The 15,804-nt window shown below is 34.0% G+C and overlaps 1 protein-coding gene across 9 annotated transcripts in view; it reads right to left on the bottom strand.

Annotated features, from left to right (window-relative positions):
* The window catches only part of PICALM (phosphatidylinositol binding clathrin assembly protein), a 102,796-nt gene that overhangs the window by 41,850 nt on the left and 45,142 nt on the right, over positions 1 to 15,804 (bottom strand). For all 9 annotated transcript variants that reach the window (XM_063092768.1, XM_063092771.1, XM_063092767.1 and 6 more), the window contains exons 5-8: positions 13,839 to 13,932; positions 11,031 to 11,142; positions 9,507 to 9,613; positions 7,017 to 7,058 (exon numbers count right to left, since the gene is read on the bottom strand). In XM_063092768.1, coding sequence (XP_062948838.1) covers positions 7,017 to 7,058; positions 9,507 to 9,613; positions 11,031 to 11,142; positions 13,839 to 13,932 — 355 coding nt within the window. The remainder of the gene's footprint in view (positions 1 to 7,016; positions 7,059 to 9,506; positions 9,614 to 11,030; positions 11,143 to 13,838; positions 13,933 to 15,804) is intronic.

Below are 15,804 nucleotides of genomic sequence, written 5' to 3'. Positions count from 1 at the left end.
AAAGATCAAATGAAAAGTTTGTTTTTTGAAAAAGATAAACAAAATCAACAATCCATTAGCTAGACTAACCAAGAAAAAAAGAGAAAAGACCAAATAAATAAAATCAGAAATGCAAAAGGAGACATTACAATTGATACCTCCAACATACAAAAGATCATTACAGACTATTATGTACAACTACACACCAATAAATTGAAAAACCTAGAGGAAACGGATAAATTCCTGGACTTATACATTCGACCACGACTGAACCAAGAAGAAATAGAAAACCTGAAGAGACCAATTCTAAGTAACAAGATTAAATCAGTAGTAAGAAGTCTCCCATTAAATGACCAGGAACAAATGGCTTCACTGCTAAATTCTACCAAACATTTAAAGAATTAATAATAATTCTTCTCAAAGTCTTCCAAAAAACTGATGAGAAAATTCTTCCAAACTCATTCTGTAAGGCCAGCATTATCCCAGTACCAAATTCAGACAAGGACACAACCAAAAAAGAGAAAACAACAGGCCAATATCCCTGATGAACACAGATGCAAAAATCCCCAACAAAATAGTAGCAAACTGATTCCAGCAGTATATTAAAAAGATCACACACTCTGATCAAGTGAAATTTATCCCATGAATGCAAGGTTGGTTCAACATATGCAAATCAATGAACATGATACATCACATCAACAGAATGAAGAGTAAAAACCATATGGTAATCTCAATTGATGCATAAAAAACATTTGATAAAATTCAACATCTCTTCAGGATAAAAACTTTCAACAAATTAGGTATAGAAGAAACGTACCTCAACACAATAAAGACTATATATGACAAACACACAGCTAGTATCACAGTGAACAGGAACAAACCAAGGATGCCCACTCTCTCCACTCATTCAACTGGAAGTCCTAGCCAGAGTAATTAGGCAAGAGAAAAAATAAAGGGCACGCAAATGGGAAAGGAGGAAGTCAAACTGTCCCTGTTTGCGGAAAACCTTATCGTATACAGAAAACCCTACAAGCTCACCAAAAAACTCTTACAACTGGGCCGACCCCGTGGCTCACTCGGGAGAGTATGGCCCTCCTGCCGCGGGTTCGGATCCTATATAGGGATGGCCGGTGCGCTCACTGGCTGAGCGCAGTGTGGGCGCCACCAAGCCAAGGGTTACGATCCCCTTACCGGTCACAAAAAAAAAACCCCCAAAAAAACCTTCCAACTGAAAAATTTGGTAAAGTTGCAGAATACAAAATCAGCATACAAAAATCAGTAGTGTAAGAAAAAAGATCAGCAGTGTTTCTACATACCAGTAACTAGCAAGAAGAGAAAGAAATCTTTAAGAAAGCAATCCCATTTATAATAGCTACAAAAAACCCCTAAAAAAACACTAGAAATTAATTTAAACAAAGAGGATAAAGACCTTTACAAGGAAAACTATAAAACATTGATGGAAAAAACTGAAGAGGACACAAACAAAGGGAAAGATGTCCCATGTTCATGGATTAGAAAATTAATATGGTGGGGCCGGCCTGTGGCTCACTCGGGAGAGTGTGGTGCTGATAACACCAAGGCCACAGGTTCGGATCCTATATAGGGATGACCGGTTCACTCACTGGCTGACTGTGGTGCTGACAACACTAAGACAAGGGTTAAGATCCCCTTACCGGTCATCTTTTAAAAAAAAAAAAAAAGAAAGAAAATTAATATGGTGAAAATGACCATTGCCTTGGGTTGAATGTCCCCTCAAAACTTAATCTCCACTGTAACTGTTAGGAGGGTGGGTAATCTACTACACTAATCGTAAGGTGGGGCCTTGAAGAGGTGATTAGATTCTGAGGACCACGCCTAGTGAATGGATTAAAAATGGTGGTCATGGGAATGGTTCTGAGGGCTTTAAAAAGAGAGTGCAGGAGGAGCATGCTCTCTCTGTTTCTGCTTTGCCTTTTTCACAATGTGATGCCTTGCTATCACTGAAGTCACCACTAAAGAAAGCCTTCACCAGATATGTTCCCTGAACTTTGGACTTAGATACAGAAGAAATCCTAGCCTTTGAAACTGTAAGCAATAAGTTTCATTTTCTTTATAAATTACCCAGTTTCTTGAATTTTGTTATGACCAACAGAAATGGACTAATATAATACCACTACCAAAAGCAATCTGTAGATTCAATGCAATCCCTATCAAAATACCAATGACATTCTTCACAGAAAGAGAAAGGCAATTCTAAAATTCATCTGAAACTACAAAAGACCCTGAATAGGTAAAGCAATCCTGATCAGAAAGAACAAGGTTGGAGGCATCATACTACCTGACTTCAAAATACCCTACAAAGGTATAGTAACCCAAAGAGCATTGTACTGGCATAAAAACAGACACGCAGACCAATAAAACAGAAATTTAGAGAACCCAGAAATAAAGTCGTGTATTTACAGTCAACTGATTTTTGACAAAGGTGCCAAGAATATACATACACTGGGGAAAGGATAGTCTCTTCAATAAATGGTGCTGGGAAAACTGAATGAATATCTACATACAGAAGAATGAAACTAGACTCCTGTCTCTTACCACATACAAAAATCAACTCAAAATGGATTAAAGACTTAAATGTAAGACCTGAAATCATGAAAACTACTAAAAGAAAACATACAGCAATACTTCAGGACATTGGGTTGGGCAAAGACTTTATGAAGGGGACCTCAAAAGAAAAGGTGAAAAGCAGAAATAGTCAAATGGGATTATGTCAAACTAAAAAACTTACGTACAGCAGAGGAAAAAAAGAGTGAAGAGACAACCTGCAGAAGGGGAGAAAATGTTAGCAAACTGTGCATCCAACAAGGGATATACAAGAAACGTAAACAACTCAACAGCAAAAAAATCCCAAATAAACTGATCAAAAAATGGGCAAATGAGCTGAATAGATATTTCTCAAAAGAAGACATACACATGGCCAAGAAGTATATTAAAAAGTGCTCAACATCACTCAATCAAAACCACAGTATCATCTCACTCCAGTTAGAATGGCTATTATAAAAAAAGAAAATAACAAATGCTGATGGAGATGTGGAGAAACGGGAACTGTTGAGGGGAATGTAAATTAGTATAGCCATTATGGAAAATAGTTGGGAGGTTCCTTTAAAAATGACAAATAAAATGACCGGATGATCTGGCAATTCCACTACTGGATATATACATAAAGAAAAGGAAATCAGTATATCAAAGAGATATTTGCACTCCCATGTTTACTGCAGCACCATTCACAACAGTCAAGATACAGAATCAACACCAGTGTCCATCAATGGATGAATGAATAAAGAAACTTACATATATACATAATAGAATACTATTCACCCATAAACAAAGAATGAAATCCTGTCATTCGCGACAACCTGGATGAGCTTGGAGAACATTATGTTAAGCAAAGTAAGCCAGAACAGCAGGAGAAACACCCCATGTTCTCACTCATATGTGGAAGCCAAGAAAGTTGACCACATAGAACTAGAGAGGAGAATGACAGTTACCAGAGCCTGAAAAGGGGAGGGGGGAGAGGGGATAGTGAGAGATTGGTTAATGTATTAAGGGACACAAAATTACAACAAGAGAGGAGGAATAATTTCTAGTGTTCTATAGCACTGTAGGGTGACTATAATTAACAATTTATTGTATACTTTCAATTAGTTAGAAGAGAAGATCTGAATGTTCCCAACACAAAGAAATGATAAATGTTTGAGGTAATGGGGAAAAAAAAAAATCAGTGGATGCTAGGGTTTCAGGGGAGGAGAGATGGGGGAGGAATGAACAGGTGGAGCATGCAGGATTTTTAGGGCAGCAAAACTATTCTGTATGATACTGTAATGGAGAATACATAAACCTATAAAAATACAACACAAAGAAGGGTCCCTAATGTAAAACCGAGCTAATAATAATATATCAATATTGGTGGTGGGAGAGGGTATGGAAATCATCTTGTAGTTTCTGCTCAATTTCTCTATAAACCTAAAAGTGTTCTAAAGATAAAGTGTATTACTTAGGGAAAAAAAAGAATATTTTAGGTAGCTTTATTTATAATGGTCAAAAACTGCAAATATATCCAAAAGTCATTTGGAAAATACATAGACAAATTGTGGTAAATTCACATAATGGAATACTATTCAGCGATAAAGAAGAATGAATTAATGGTACATTCAACTACATTGACAGATCTCAAAACACTGGTGAGCAAAAGAAGCCAAACAAAGAGTAAATACAGTACTTGTAACAGTACTTGCATCACTCTATTCATATTAAGTTCAAAAACCAGTACAATTATGCTATTAGAAATAAAAACAGTGGGCCGACCCTGTGGCTCACTCGGGGGAGTATGGCACTGGGAGCACAGTGGCGCTCCCACCGTGGGTTCAGATCCTATATAGGGATGGCCAGTATGCACATTGGCTGAGCGCGGTGCAGACAACACCAAGCCAAGGGTTGCGATCCCTTACCGGTCCCCCCGCAAAAAAAAAAAAAAAAGAAAGAAATCAAAACAGTGATTGTGTATGGAGGAGGGTAAGGGGTGACTGGAAGGGGGGCATGAGGATTGTGCTGATGGAATTGATCTACATCTTAAATGCTGTGTTGGTTGCACAGATGTTCATGTTTACCAAACCTCACTGAAATGGTTATTTACAATTTTTTTTAATGAAAGACTGGTTTAAAAATATCTCAGGCTACAGGTCAAATCTCAACTTAATATAGGAAAGAGCTAATTATTTTCAAAAGGAAATCTTTTCAGCAAGCAAAGGAAGAACTGCTCACTGTCTTTAAGTGAATAAATGCATCAGCAAATGCATTTATTTACATACATTCTTTAGGATTTGAGATACGGTTTTTGGGTTACAGAATCTAAAAAGTTAGAAGAAGCAATACCTATTTAATTTCTTTACCAATTATGACCTTAACAATTGCTATCATCCAGTATTTTCTCTGTATATACCCTGTATATACCAAGACCTTAGCACAAGGGAAATACAGTGGAAAATAATTTAAGACCAAATAGTAGATTGTAAGATTTAACTTCTTGGTTGAACTGAGAACACATATGCCCTTCCCAGAGCTCCAGCAAAATATCTGCTAATTAGCAGGCAAAGAGTAGTCTCAAGAGCTTCTAGGGGAGATAATGATGAGGATGGTGATGACAGTGATTAACATTTAAAAAGCTCTTCTAATACAACTGGCACTTTGCTAGCTAGCTACCTTGTATGTAATCACTGAATCTATGAGGCAGACACTACTAGTATATCCATTTTACAGATAAACAACCTAAAACAGTGAAAATTAAGTGATTTGTCCGAGATCACATATCTGATACACAGCAGCATACAAAATAGGGCTTAAGATATACCTGACCTTAAAGACTAGATATTTAACTACTATGCTATGTAATCCTAGATTAAAACTGTGGTCATTTAAATTGTAGTTTACTTTTTTGTGAAGGGTCTAAGCTGTTGGCTTAGAAATACTGAACTACCAAGTAATGACAAACATTTCTAAAGTAGCTTCTAAATATATCTGCCTATTTTTTAGAAGTCAAACCCACATTTCAAAGAGTGAAGGAAATGTGATGCTTTGCATCTTAAAAAGAGCAATTTATAACAAAAAAATAATAAATAATCTCAAATTTCCACTCTTCTGCATTACCACCACAGCTTTGCTTTAGCTTACTTTTGAAAAATTTCTGAATCACCAAAAGAATGCCTGGCAAGTCGCCTTTACTCAGAGATAACCAATAAAGAGGGGAGGGAAAGACAGAGGCTGGCCAACCCTATCAATTACAATACCATGAATATTAAAGTACAGACACATGAAGACAGCCTTTAACTTTTACATCTGGCCTGAGGCTGATAACTTTTAAACAAAATATAGGAGAAACTGGAATGACAAATGGGGTGGTCAATGGGGGAATCTAAAGTTGCCAAATCATTTAAATACTACAATTATTCAAGCAATGATTCTTCTCATATTTAGCCCAGAATAATGTACTCGATTGTAATGAAGCTAATTTATGCAGCAGTGCTTTATTTACATATGACCCGTAACTAGATTTATTGCATAGTCTTAGCCTTGAGGTCAGAGGCATGAATCAGAACAACTGAATACAGAGAAACACAATAAGACCCATTAACAAAAAGGTGTTTAAAAGATGTCCCAGAACAATTCAGAACAAGGTAGAAAAGATGTCAACCATTAAGGACAGAGTTGATACAAGTATTAGAAGGACAGTTTATGCCAGGTACTTTCATTCTTAATACTCAGTAAACAAAACCCTGAGAATAAGCCAGAAAAACCTGTAGGTATAGTTTCTTTCCTAGAAATTTTCTGGAGATGATAAAATCAATTTAATAATAGCTAAGTGCTCGTAATATTTTTTAAGGTATTAGGTATTAACTCATTTAATATCCCGAAATACTGCATAAGATAGGTACTATAATATCTCCATTTTACAAATATGAAACTGAAGCAGAGAGTAACTTCCCCACAGTCACAGAGTCAGCTAATGGCACAGCCATGACTCAAATTTCAACAGTCTCACCACAAAGACTGCTTTCTTTACCCAATATTATGTCTTGAGTTTTACCCCTATTTAATACTCCTTCCTGAGTCAAACAGTCAAAGTTGAAAGTTTAAAACAGGAAAAATAAATCCTGCAAAAAATAAGTGAAAATTTCTTCTTAAATACCATTCTCTAAGTTTAGTTCCCAAAGGTTTCTTTTTTCTTTTTTTTATGATGATGATGGGAAAGAAAAAGAGATTAAAGGGAATAAATAAAGAACTGGTACTGTAGTGGGAAGGGCCACAAATATAAGAGGTGAGCAGATCATTTTATGTGGTAATAATGTCAGAACAATCTTCAGCAATATATCCAAATGTTAAAATCTGTCAGAAAAAATTACACTAATCTCCTTGACAGTAGGAGCTATATATTACTCACCTTAGTACTCCACACCCAGCAATATACAACAGACAGTAGATTGATATTTTAACAATACACTTACCTGTGAAAGATCTGGTATATCACCTCTGTCAATTCCAACTTGCTGTAAGAAGAAACAGCATTGTATTTAACAGATAAAACTATAATAAAGATGTTTTATAAATAAAAATTGGGAATTAACATTTATTGCTAGTTCAGTTAATATTTCAGACAGACTTCTTAAAAATCAGAAAAATATTTCATCTCCAAAGACATCATTCTGTATTTCTAATGGCTTAGATATTACTTGATGGCTCTAAAAGTTTTAAGATAAGGAGAACTAGAATTAGAAATTCATCAAGTCTATTTAGTTACCATCACAAGTCTTCTGACCACCTAAATAGAATACCTTTTTACAATCTGAAAAATCCGTTTCTTCCATGTGTCATATGATAAAAACACTACAGAGCAAGAACAAGAATAGCTAACCATGAACAAGTTCCTTGGGGGCATAAAAAGAAGTTGAGAAATTAACCTGATGACATCAACTTTGTTTTTCTCCATAAAATATACCTTCCCTGGCAACTACCATAGATAAAACTTTTAAAAACTTATGTTCAGTTAGGTAGGCTGGGTTTTATACAAACATCAAGTGATATCTAACCAGGATATAACTGTCTCCACAAAGCAATCTCAATACACTCTCATAATGCACTAGGTAATCTCCAGAAAAAAAGAAATTAATTTATAATCAGATGTTAACAGCTAATCACTGCCTGATACATTTGTCCCCTTCAAACACATCTGAAGAGGTTAGTCTTGCAAGAACTAAAGTCTCTTAATGAAGGTGTAAGCCCAAAGACAGTCTCGTGACAGAATATTTTGGGGCAGGAGAGTCGTCATATTTCTTAGATCATGCGGAGCAGATGGTCTATCACACCTCAGAGTAAGATAAGCAGATCTAGAGGTAATGGAGGCCTTAATCAGTAACTATAACTATTGAATGTAAAGATCATAAGAGGCCAAAGAGGAAAGTGAACAGATTAAAACTTATTTAAAGAATTTACTGGAATTTCAGCATAAACACTACCTTCTTCTGGTGTTAGTATGTGACTGACCTTAAAGAAATAGAAAAAAACCACTGATTTTTCCTTGAAAGATCTTTAAATACATAATAAACTTCAGTAGATTTCATAAAAGAGCTGATTAACAAAAAAGCTATTTTCTTCAAAGTTCTCACCATTGTGTTCTATCTTATTCCATCTGTTGCAGAATAAAATATCACTACAGTAATAGAGCCTAGAATTACTAACTTGCTAGTTCCAGAGGAACTACTTTGGAGTAATCAATCAAATTATCCTAGGAAGACATCACTCATAGACAGTGAAGAAAGGGAAAACAAACAAACAAAAAACCTTAACAAGATAATGCCTGCAAGCATTACCACCACTTCCTTCTGTGACGATTTCAGAAAGTTATTTTTAAAACAAATTTGCAATATTAGATTATCCTATAAACCTACATTCATGGTTTTCTTAATCAACAATAAACAATAAATATACAAAATTCACTTCTATAGGGGAACAAAAACATTTTAAACTATGTGTCTCCATTTGCAAATGTCACTGGAGAAAAGGGGCTTGCACTGACACTGAATATTCTCTACCACATTTAACAAAATAAGCCTACTCAAATAAATGGTTAATTCCAAACATAAAAATCACTGCCACAGAGCTGGCTTAGCTCACTTGGTTACAGCATGTTATTGATAACATCAAGGTCAAGGGTTCGGATCCCCATACTGGCCAGCCACCAAAAAAAAAAACAAGAAAAAGAAAAAAATAAAATAAAATCACTGCCACCACTGTATGCCACCTACCTAATTTTCTAGGGAAGCAAATAATGTAAAACTTAGATTACCTTTCAATATTCAATACTGAATTATGTACGCACATAAATTTTATTCAATAGTATATTGATATCATAGCACAGAATTCAGTATAGTATATTAATATGATTGAATATGATGGTACTTCAAAAAGTTTGTGGAAACAATTACAATTCCTTGAAGTTGATATGACAAGTGAACAGATATGAGGTTGTTGGGAAGGAGGGGGGAGCAGGAGGAGGGAGGACCACGATAATCAACTACATTGTATATTGACAAAATAAAATTTTTTTTAAAAAGTTTGTGGTAAATCAGAATTAAAAGATAATATGAATCTTTCCATGAACTTTCTGAAGTACCCTTGCATATACCTCACTACCTTTAAGACATTTCTTTCATTTGGATAATGGATGATTTCTTCAAAATCCAAAAAGCAAGTTAGGAGGCAAAGTCACTTAAAGACACTTTATGGGCCGGCCCCGTGGCGCACTCGGGAGAGTGCAGCGCTTGGGAGCGCAGCGGCGCCCCAGCCACGGGTTTGATCCTATATAGTTCGATCCTATATAGGAATGGCCGGTGCGCTCACTGGCTGAGCATGGTGCGGGCAACACCAAACCAAGGGTTGCGATCCCCTTACCGGTCACAAAAAGACAAAAAAAAAAAAAAAAAAAAAAGACTCTTTACCTCTGCAACTTTGAGAAACTCTGAGATTCTCGTCATCCTAGTCAGGAACTTCTTATAAATGTCAAGACCTTCTTTGCACTGGTTCTTTTTCATGTCGAAATATTTTTCTGCCAAAAGTAAGTTTAAACATACCTTTATTCACATAAAAATACTCAAAAAAGAAAAAGATTAAGTAATAGCTACAAAGAGATCATATAGGTCTCTCAGAGAACACAGAAATCCTACAAAAAAAATCAGTGTTAAATTAGTGTAGATGTTTAAAGCAAATTAGAATAGAGGTGTTATTACATCAAGAATAGAAAAATTACTTGACTTTATTCATATTATTAGTTTGTTCCACAATTATTCTTCCCTATAATTCCCTAAATATATATTTGCATGTAAATACATCACACTTTACTCCATTTAAAGCAGCACTAGCATCTATTTCTGAATATTCTTACTAACAGTACATTAAGATGGCAACTTCACTATGTCCAAATGTCACTTGGGAAAGCTCATTTAAATTTAATATATAAACAACATTAAAGAGCTTATTTATACTAATCATTGGATCGAAGATAATGCCTTCCTAAGCTTTATAGAAAAGAAAACCCTTCATTTTACAATTGTAAAAAAAATAAGCCCAATTTCCCTATCCACATGAATTAAAGCATCCCTAAATATATGAAAGCCAGATTTAAATAAATACTTTTTAAAAAGGGCGTTGTGATGATGGAGAGAGAATGAGCACACTAGAGGTAAACATACTTAATATCTGACACTTGGTACTTTGGCACTGTTTACAGACACTTCCTTGTCTACTTCATCCAAATCCCACACAAATAAATGAGTATTTCTAAGCAAAATTAACTGTACTCACATATACTGAATACACAATAAACCACCATAAATTCCTAAAATTCCTCAAAAGTAAAAGGCGCTCTTAATTTTACAAAGTTCATTACAAAGTAAATTATGAGGAAATAAGATTTTTCTGGGACAACTAATTTTGATTTTTTTCCTTTTTTTTTTTGTTGTGGTAAAATACACATAACATAAAATTTACTATCTTAATCCAATTTAATTTTTAAGGCATTTTTATATTTCTAAAAACTAATAAAATGGATAGGAAAAACATACATATCTAAAAAATATATGGGCCGGCCCCGTGGCGCACTCAGGAGAGTGCAGCGCTTGGGAGCGCAGCGACGCTCCCGCCGCGGGTTCGGATCCCATATAGGACTGGCCAGTGCACTCACTGGCTGAGTGCTGGTCACGAAAAAGACAAAAAAATAAAAAAATAAAATAAAATAAAAAATATAAAGTTCAGCTAGCTGAACATTCTGATTTTTACAATAAGTATTTAATCACTTGCATATATCAGGTGTAAAATTCTTTTCTCCCAAATAAATTGTTACAATGAATGAATGAATATACCTCAATGAATTTTTAGGCAGCTTTAAGTAATAATAACTCAATCAATAGTATTTAATATGACACAAGATAAGAAATAAAATGTTATTAGGATACAGCAGTATTTACCCAACAGGTTAATAATTCCTTCATTGTATGCTGCAAACAGTCTAATCGCATCTTTGAACAGGAGCATGAAGGCAGCATTTATTACCCCATTTGTAAGTTCATTGCTATTAACCTGGGGAAAAATTGGAAAATGAGATTAGCTAACTTTGTGTTTTAAATGACACTGACAAACAGACTTCCTTCAAATTAAAATATAGTAAATTATAACATTTAGGCATATTAGAGAAAAAAGACATTTTCTCTAATACATAAATACATACATTTTCTCTGATTTCCTGCAATGAGAGTTATAGCCAAATAGTACAGAAACCTTAGTAAAGAGTTCAGGTTTGTGTAAAAGCCACAGGCAAACAAAAATCCTATAACATTCCATTTAGTTCAGAAATATGTCATTGAGGACAAACTGATGTCATTTAGGATTTAACTATTGAAATCCCTAGGCTATATCTCAAAAGTCTTTTAATTATAAGTTCATCTCAACATTAAATACTTCTAATTGCAAAATGAAGCCCATTTCTAGGTGGTTCACTTTTATTCATGAAATGTTTACTAAATATTCTAAAATCAGTATTTATTAAATGACTACTACAATTACTAAGGCACTGAGCTAAGGTAGGTAGAAGGTATGTATTTTTAAAAAATACACCTTTTCCCAATATTAGAAACGAACTCACCTTTAAAATGGTAATGATAATAGCACTTCTACTTATATGGTGACTAGGAAAGTTAAATGATACAATGATTGTAAAGAGCCAGGAGCAGTAGCTAGCACATAAATGATCAATATTTACTATTATTATTCTTGAATTTTGCTGTAACAAAAAATAGCTCTCATTTGTCTATCAAGAATACTGGAAATAAATATCTTTCATTTTATCTCAAGAAATGAATCAAAAGGATAGATTAAATTAACTCTAAGTTCCTTTTTTAGATAATACAAATATCTAGTACATGAAAATTAACAGACGTTAGGTACAGAAAAACGTTAAGTGCAACACTGAACGGTAAACAACAAGCTGGTGAAAAATGTCTGCAGAACATGTAACAGGGTTGATTTCCACTATACAGGGAGAATCCTAATAATAAAGTAAATGAAAGACAACTTACAAAATAAAAAATACATATGGCTAACAACTTGTGAAAAGAAGTTCAACTTCACTTATCAGGTAAATTAAAATATAATGAACAAATTAAATTACTGAAATATCCTTTCTTGACTAGTAGATATCAAAATAATAGATATTACTCAGTGCTGATTAGAATAAAGAAAAACAGGTGCCTGTTTTCAGTGTCTGGCTCAACTCTTTTAAAGTGCAAGTTGGCAATATTTATTAAAAATTTAAATATTTACATTCTTTGGACTACCAAATTCTTTTTCTAGGCATTAACCCTATAGAAATAGGTTTACAATTGAATAGATACACATACCCCCTCCACACTGTTTAGATCAAAAAACCAGGAAAACTCTAAATATCTATCAATGTGATGATCAGGTAAATTGTTACATACACTGAAGTATAATACAGACATTGAAAACAATAGCTAATTTTATAAAGGTACACACAATATGTTAAGAGAAAAAAATTCATGGTTGGATCCTTTGGAGCCTCGAAACAAAACAAACTAATGCTCTCAAATTACACCAATTCCCTGTATCTTTACAACATGCCAGCAAAACTTTTTTTTGTAAAGGGCCATATAGTAAATATTTTAGACTTTGTGGGCCATATGGTATCTGTCCCAACTACTCAACTCTGCTATTATAACAACAAAAGCAGCCACAGACAATATATAAACCAACAAGCCTGACTGTGTTCCAATAATGCCATTGCAGACATTGAAATTTGAATTTCATATAATTTTCACCTGTCACAAAGTATTCTTTCTCAATTCTTTTCAACCATTTAAAAATGTAAAAACCACTCTTAGCTCGCAAGCCATACAAAAACAGGCAGTAGTTTGATAACCCCTGTTCTAGTCTATGAAACACCTACATGATTCATCTATTGAATGTGGAACACTTACTGTTGAATGTGCCACACATTACTAGGCAATAGGGATACAGCAGGGAACAAAACATTCTAGACCTGGTTTCTGCCTTGAAGACACTTAAAGACCAGCAATTAACAGCACAAGTTAAAGGAAAAATCAATTTCAGCATGAAATTGTCACAGTTTCGTTCACTAACTTGCACTTGCAATCTCTACAATAAAGTATCTTTAGATGCCAAAAAAAAAAAAAAAAAAAGAACAGAGTTGAAAATGCTAGCTTCTAATATATTACAAACAAATGACAAAGCAGGCAACATGGTTCAAAAAATGGTCATTAAAACAAAAATTCCAGGGAATACAATGCCTTTGGGTAACTGCTACATAACAGGCTATAAGTGCTATTTGAACTTCCCTTTATTTCTGAATAACTGTCATGCTTCAAGTCTTACAAAACAGACAAAAGTGAAAAATTAAGTTGGCTATTCTTAAAGAAAATCCTTACACATTTTTAAAATCTAAAAACCATTATCAAAAGAAAGTAGATTTTCAGATCTATCCTTTTACCCCTCCATCACTTTCTTTAGCTTGTATATCCTAAAATTCTAGAAGTAGGAAAGCACCTAAGTAATTAGAGTAAATCTAAAACAATTGTAAAAATAAAAAATAATTTGACGTGGCATAACATCTACAGAAAATCCTTAGCCAAACACGATATTAGTGTGAAAAACTATAGTCTATGAAAACTTAAGAATAAAAACTCTGATCATAATTATCTAATTTTTTAAAATCGTAAATTATAAAAGCATAATCAACTTACATTAAAATCAAGAAGTGCATCCATTTGATTTTGAATAATTGGTACAGTTTTTAGGAGTTTTTCTGTGTTCATTGTTCTCATAACTCCATCAGCCCTGTTATATAAAAAAAATTGAATTTGTTATTAAATTTACATTTAGAAATCCCATCTGGTTCTCTACTTACACAGAGAACAAAGTTGCTATGAAACGTCACATATTTTTAGGTCATTATTGAACCTGAAAGCTCAAAGAACGCATAGAAAAAACAAAACCAGGCAACACTATATATCCAATATTAAGGTGCTCATTTAAAACTAAAAAGAACAAGAAGGTTCTTTTTAAAAAAGCAGAAGACAAAAACAAAAGTTTATATTACATAGCCAGGTCTACAGTGCACTTTTCACATGAGTCAGTCATCTGATCCTCACAACCACTTGTGTATAAAGGGTAGTTTTAAAGATTTTTTTTCCTAAAAAGGTTCAAATAGAAATAGATCACTTGCCTCAAGTCACTAAACAGTTAAATATTATGAAGTCAGGAACTGAACTCAAGTCTTAAGAGCGCTGTAGTTGAAGAATTTAATTCATAACTTGATCAGCAATGGCTTGTAATACAGACAATTATAACTTAAACCACTTTATTACAAAATAAAGAATAATTTTACCAGGTCATTCTAATCTGGCTGTTAAAGAGATATTTAAGAGGCTTGTTTTATTAAAGTATTCTATTAAAAGGTAGTGTTATTCAACTCCGAACCCCACAAATACATATAATCAATTATGTTTCAATAAAAAAAAATTATGTTAAATATTTCCAAACAGGTTAGATATTTCTCAAGATAGAGATATATTATCAATACCAAATAAGCTAGAATTTTACAAAATTGGTAAAAAAAAAAAAAAAAAAAAAAAAAAAAATCCACTAAAGGTACTGGGGCTAAGACACACAACTAACACTAAGTGTTCATTATATATCAGGGTTGGTATTAAGGGCTTAATACTTGCTTTTCAAATCTTCACAAAAATCCTACAGATATTCTTGTCTCATTTTACAGATGATAAAATTTTAGGTTCAGTGAGGTTATATGATTTGTCAAGGTAAGAGAACTAACTAGTCAGTGGTAGGACCATTATATAAATCCACGTGTATCAGACTCCAAAATAGTGAATGCTTTTCATAACCTTTTGGCAGAACAGTAAGGCATTTCCAAAAAAATATGTAGGCTTTCCCTAATTTACAAATGACCCATACTTATAAATAGCTGCTCTACCCTGAGATACACCATCAACCAGGAAAACAAGCTATGTAAAGCAACAGTACTGCTATGCAGGACACAACAGAGTTTAATGAACAAAAAACAATGGATTGCCTTAGGTAGGCAACTGTTGACTAGTTTTAGCCTAACTCTCCCTATGTTAATCCACAAATGCCTGTTCAAGTACTAAATTACATGGGTTGGTACCAGATACTGGAATATGGGACGAAGACACCATCTCCTCTTTGCAAGCCTTTCTTTGTTCTCACGCACGTCACACACTAATTTTATCAGTCACCATTAGTTCCCTTTTAATTCTTCCTCTCTTCTTACTCAAATCACTTTTTGACTTTCTGGTCACTTCTCCATAACATAAGACCTAAACATTAGGTCAGCCTTTCTCGGTTAACTTCAACATCTATGTGGACAACCAAACCGACATCTTGATTTTACAGTCCCTTTACAGCAGCCCCTATTCCTATGGTCAGATCTTAATCTTAATGCCCCCAAAGATTTTGAAAAAAAGACTAAATTCAGACCCCTTATTCTATGACAACAATCTTTTAACCTTACAGCTGCTTTGGTCAAGTATCCTCAAGGTAAAAATTATTTGACCTCATCAAAAACTTTAAAGTATCAACTTCACCACTATCCCTTCTCATTTTCACTTTCTTCATCTAGCTAGTAATTCCACAGATGGAGGCTGGCCAGTTAGCTCACTTGGGAGAGCA

This window comes from Cynocephalus volans, chromosome 4, assembly GCF_027409185.1.
Source record: "Cynocephalus volans isolate mCynVol1 chromosome 4, mCynVol1.pri, whole genome shotgun sequence".
Classification (NCBI taxonomy): Eukaryota; Metazoa; Chordata; class Mammalia; order Dermoptera; family Cynocephalidae; genus Cynocephalus; species Cynocephalus volans.
The sequence above is the reverse complement of the archived record's forward strand: the minus strand, read 5'-3'. Positions and strand labels throughout refer to the sequence as shown.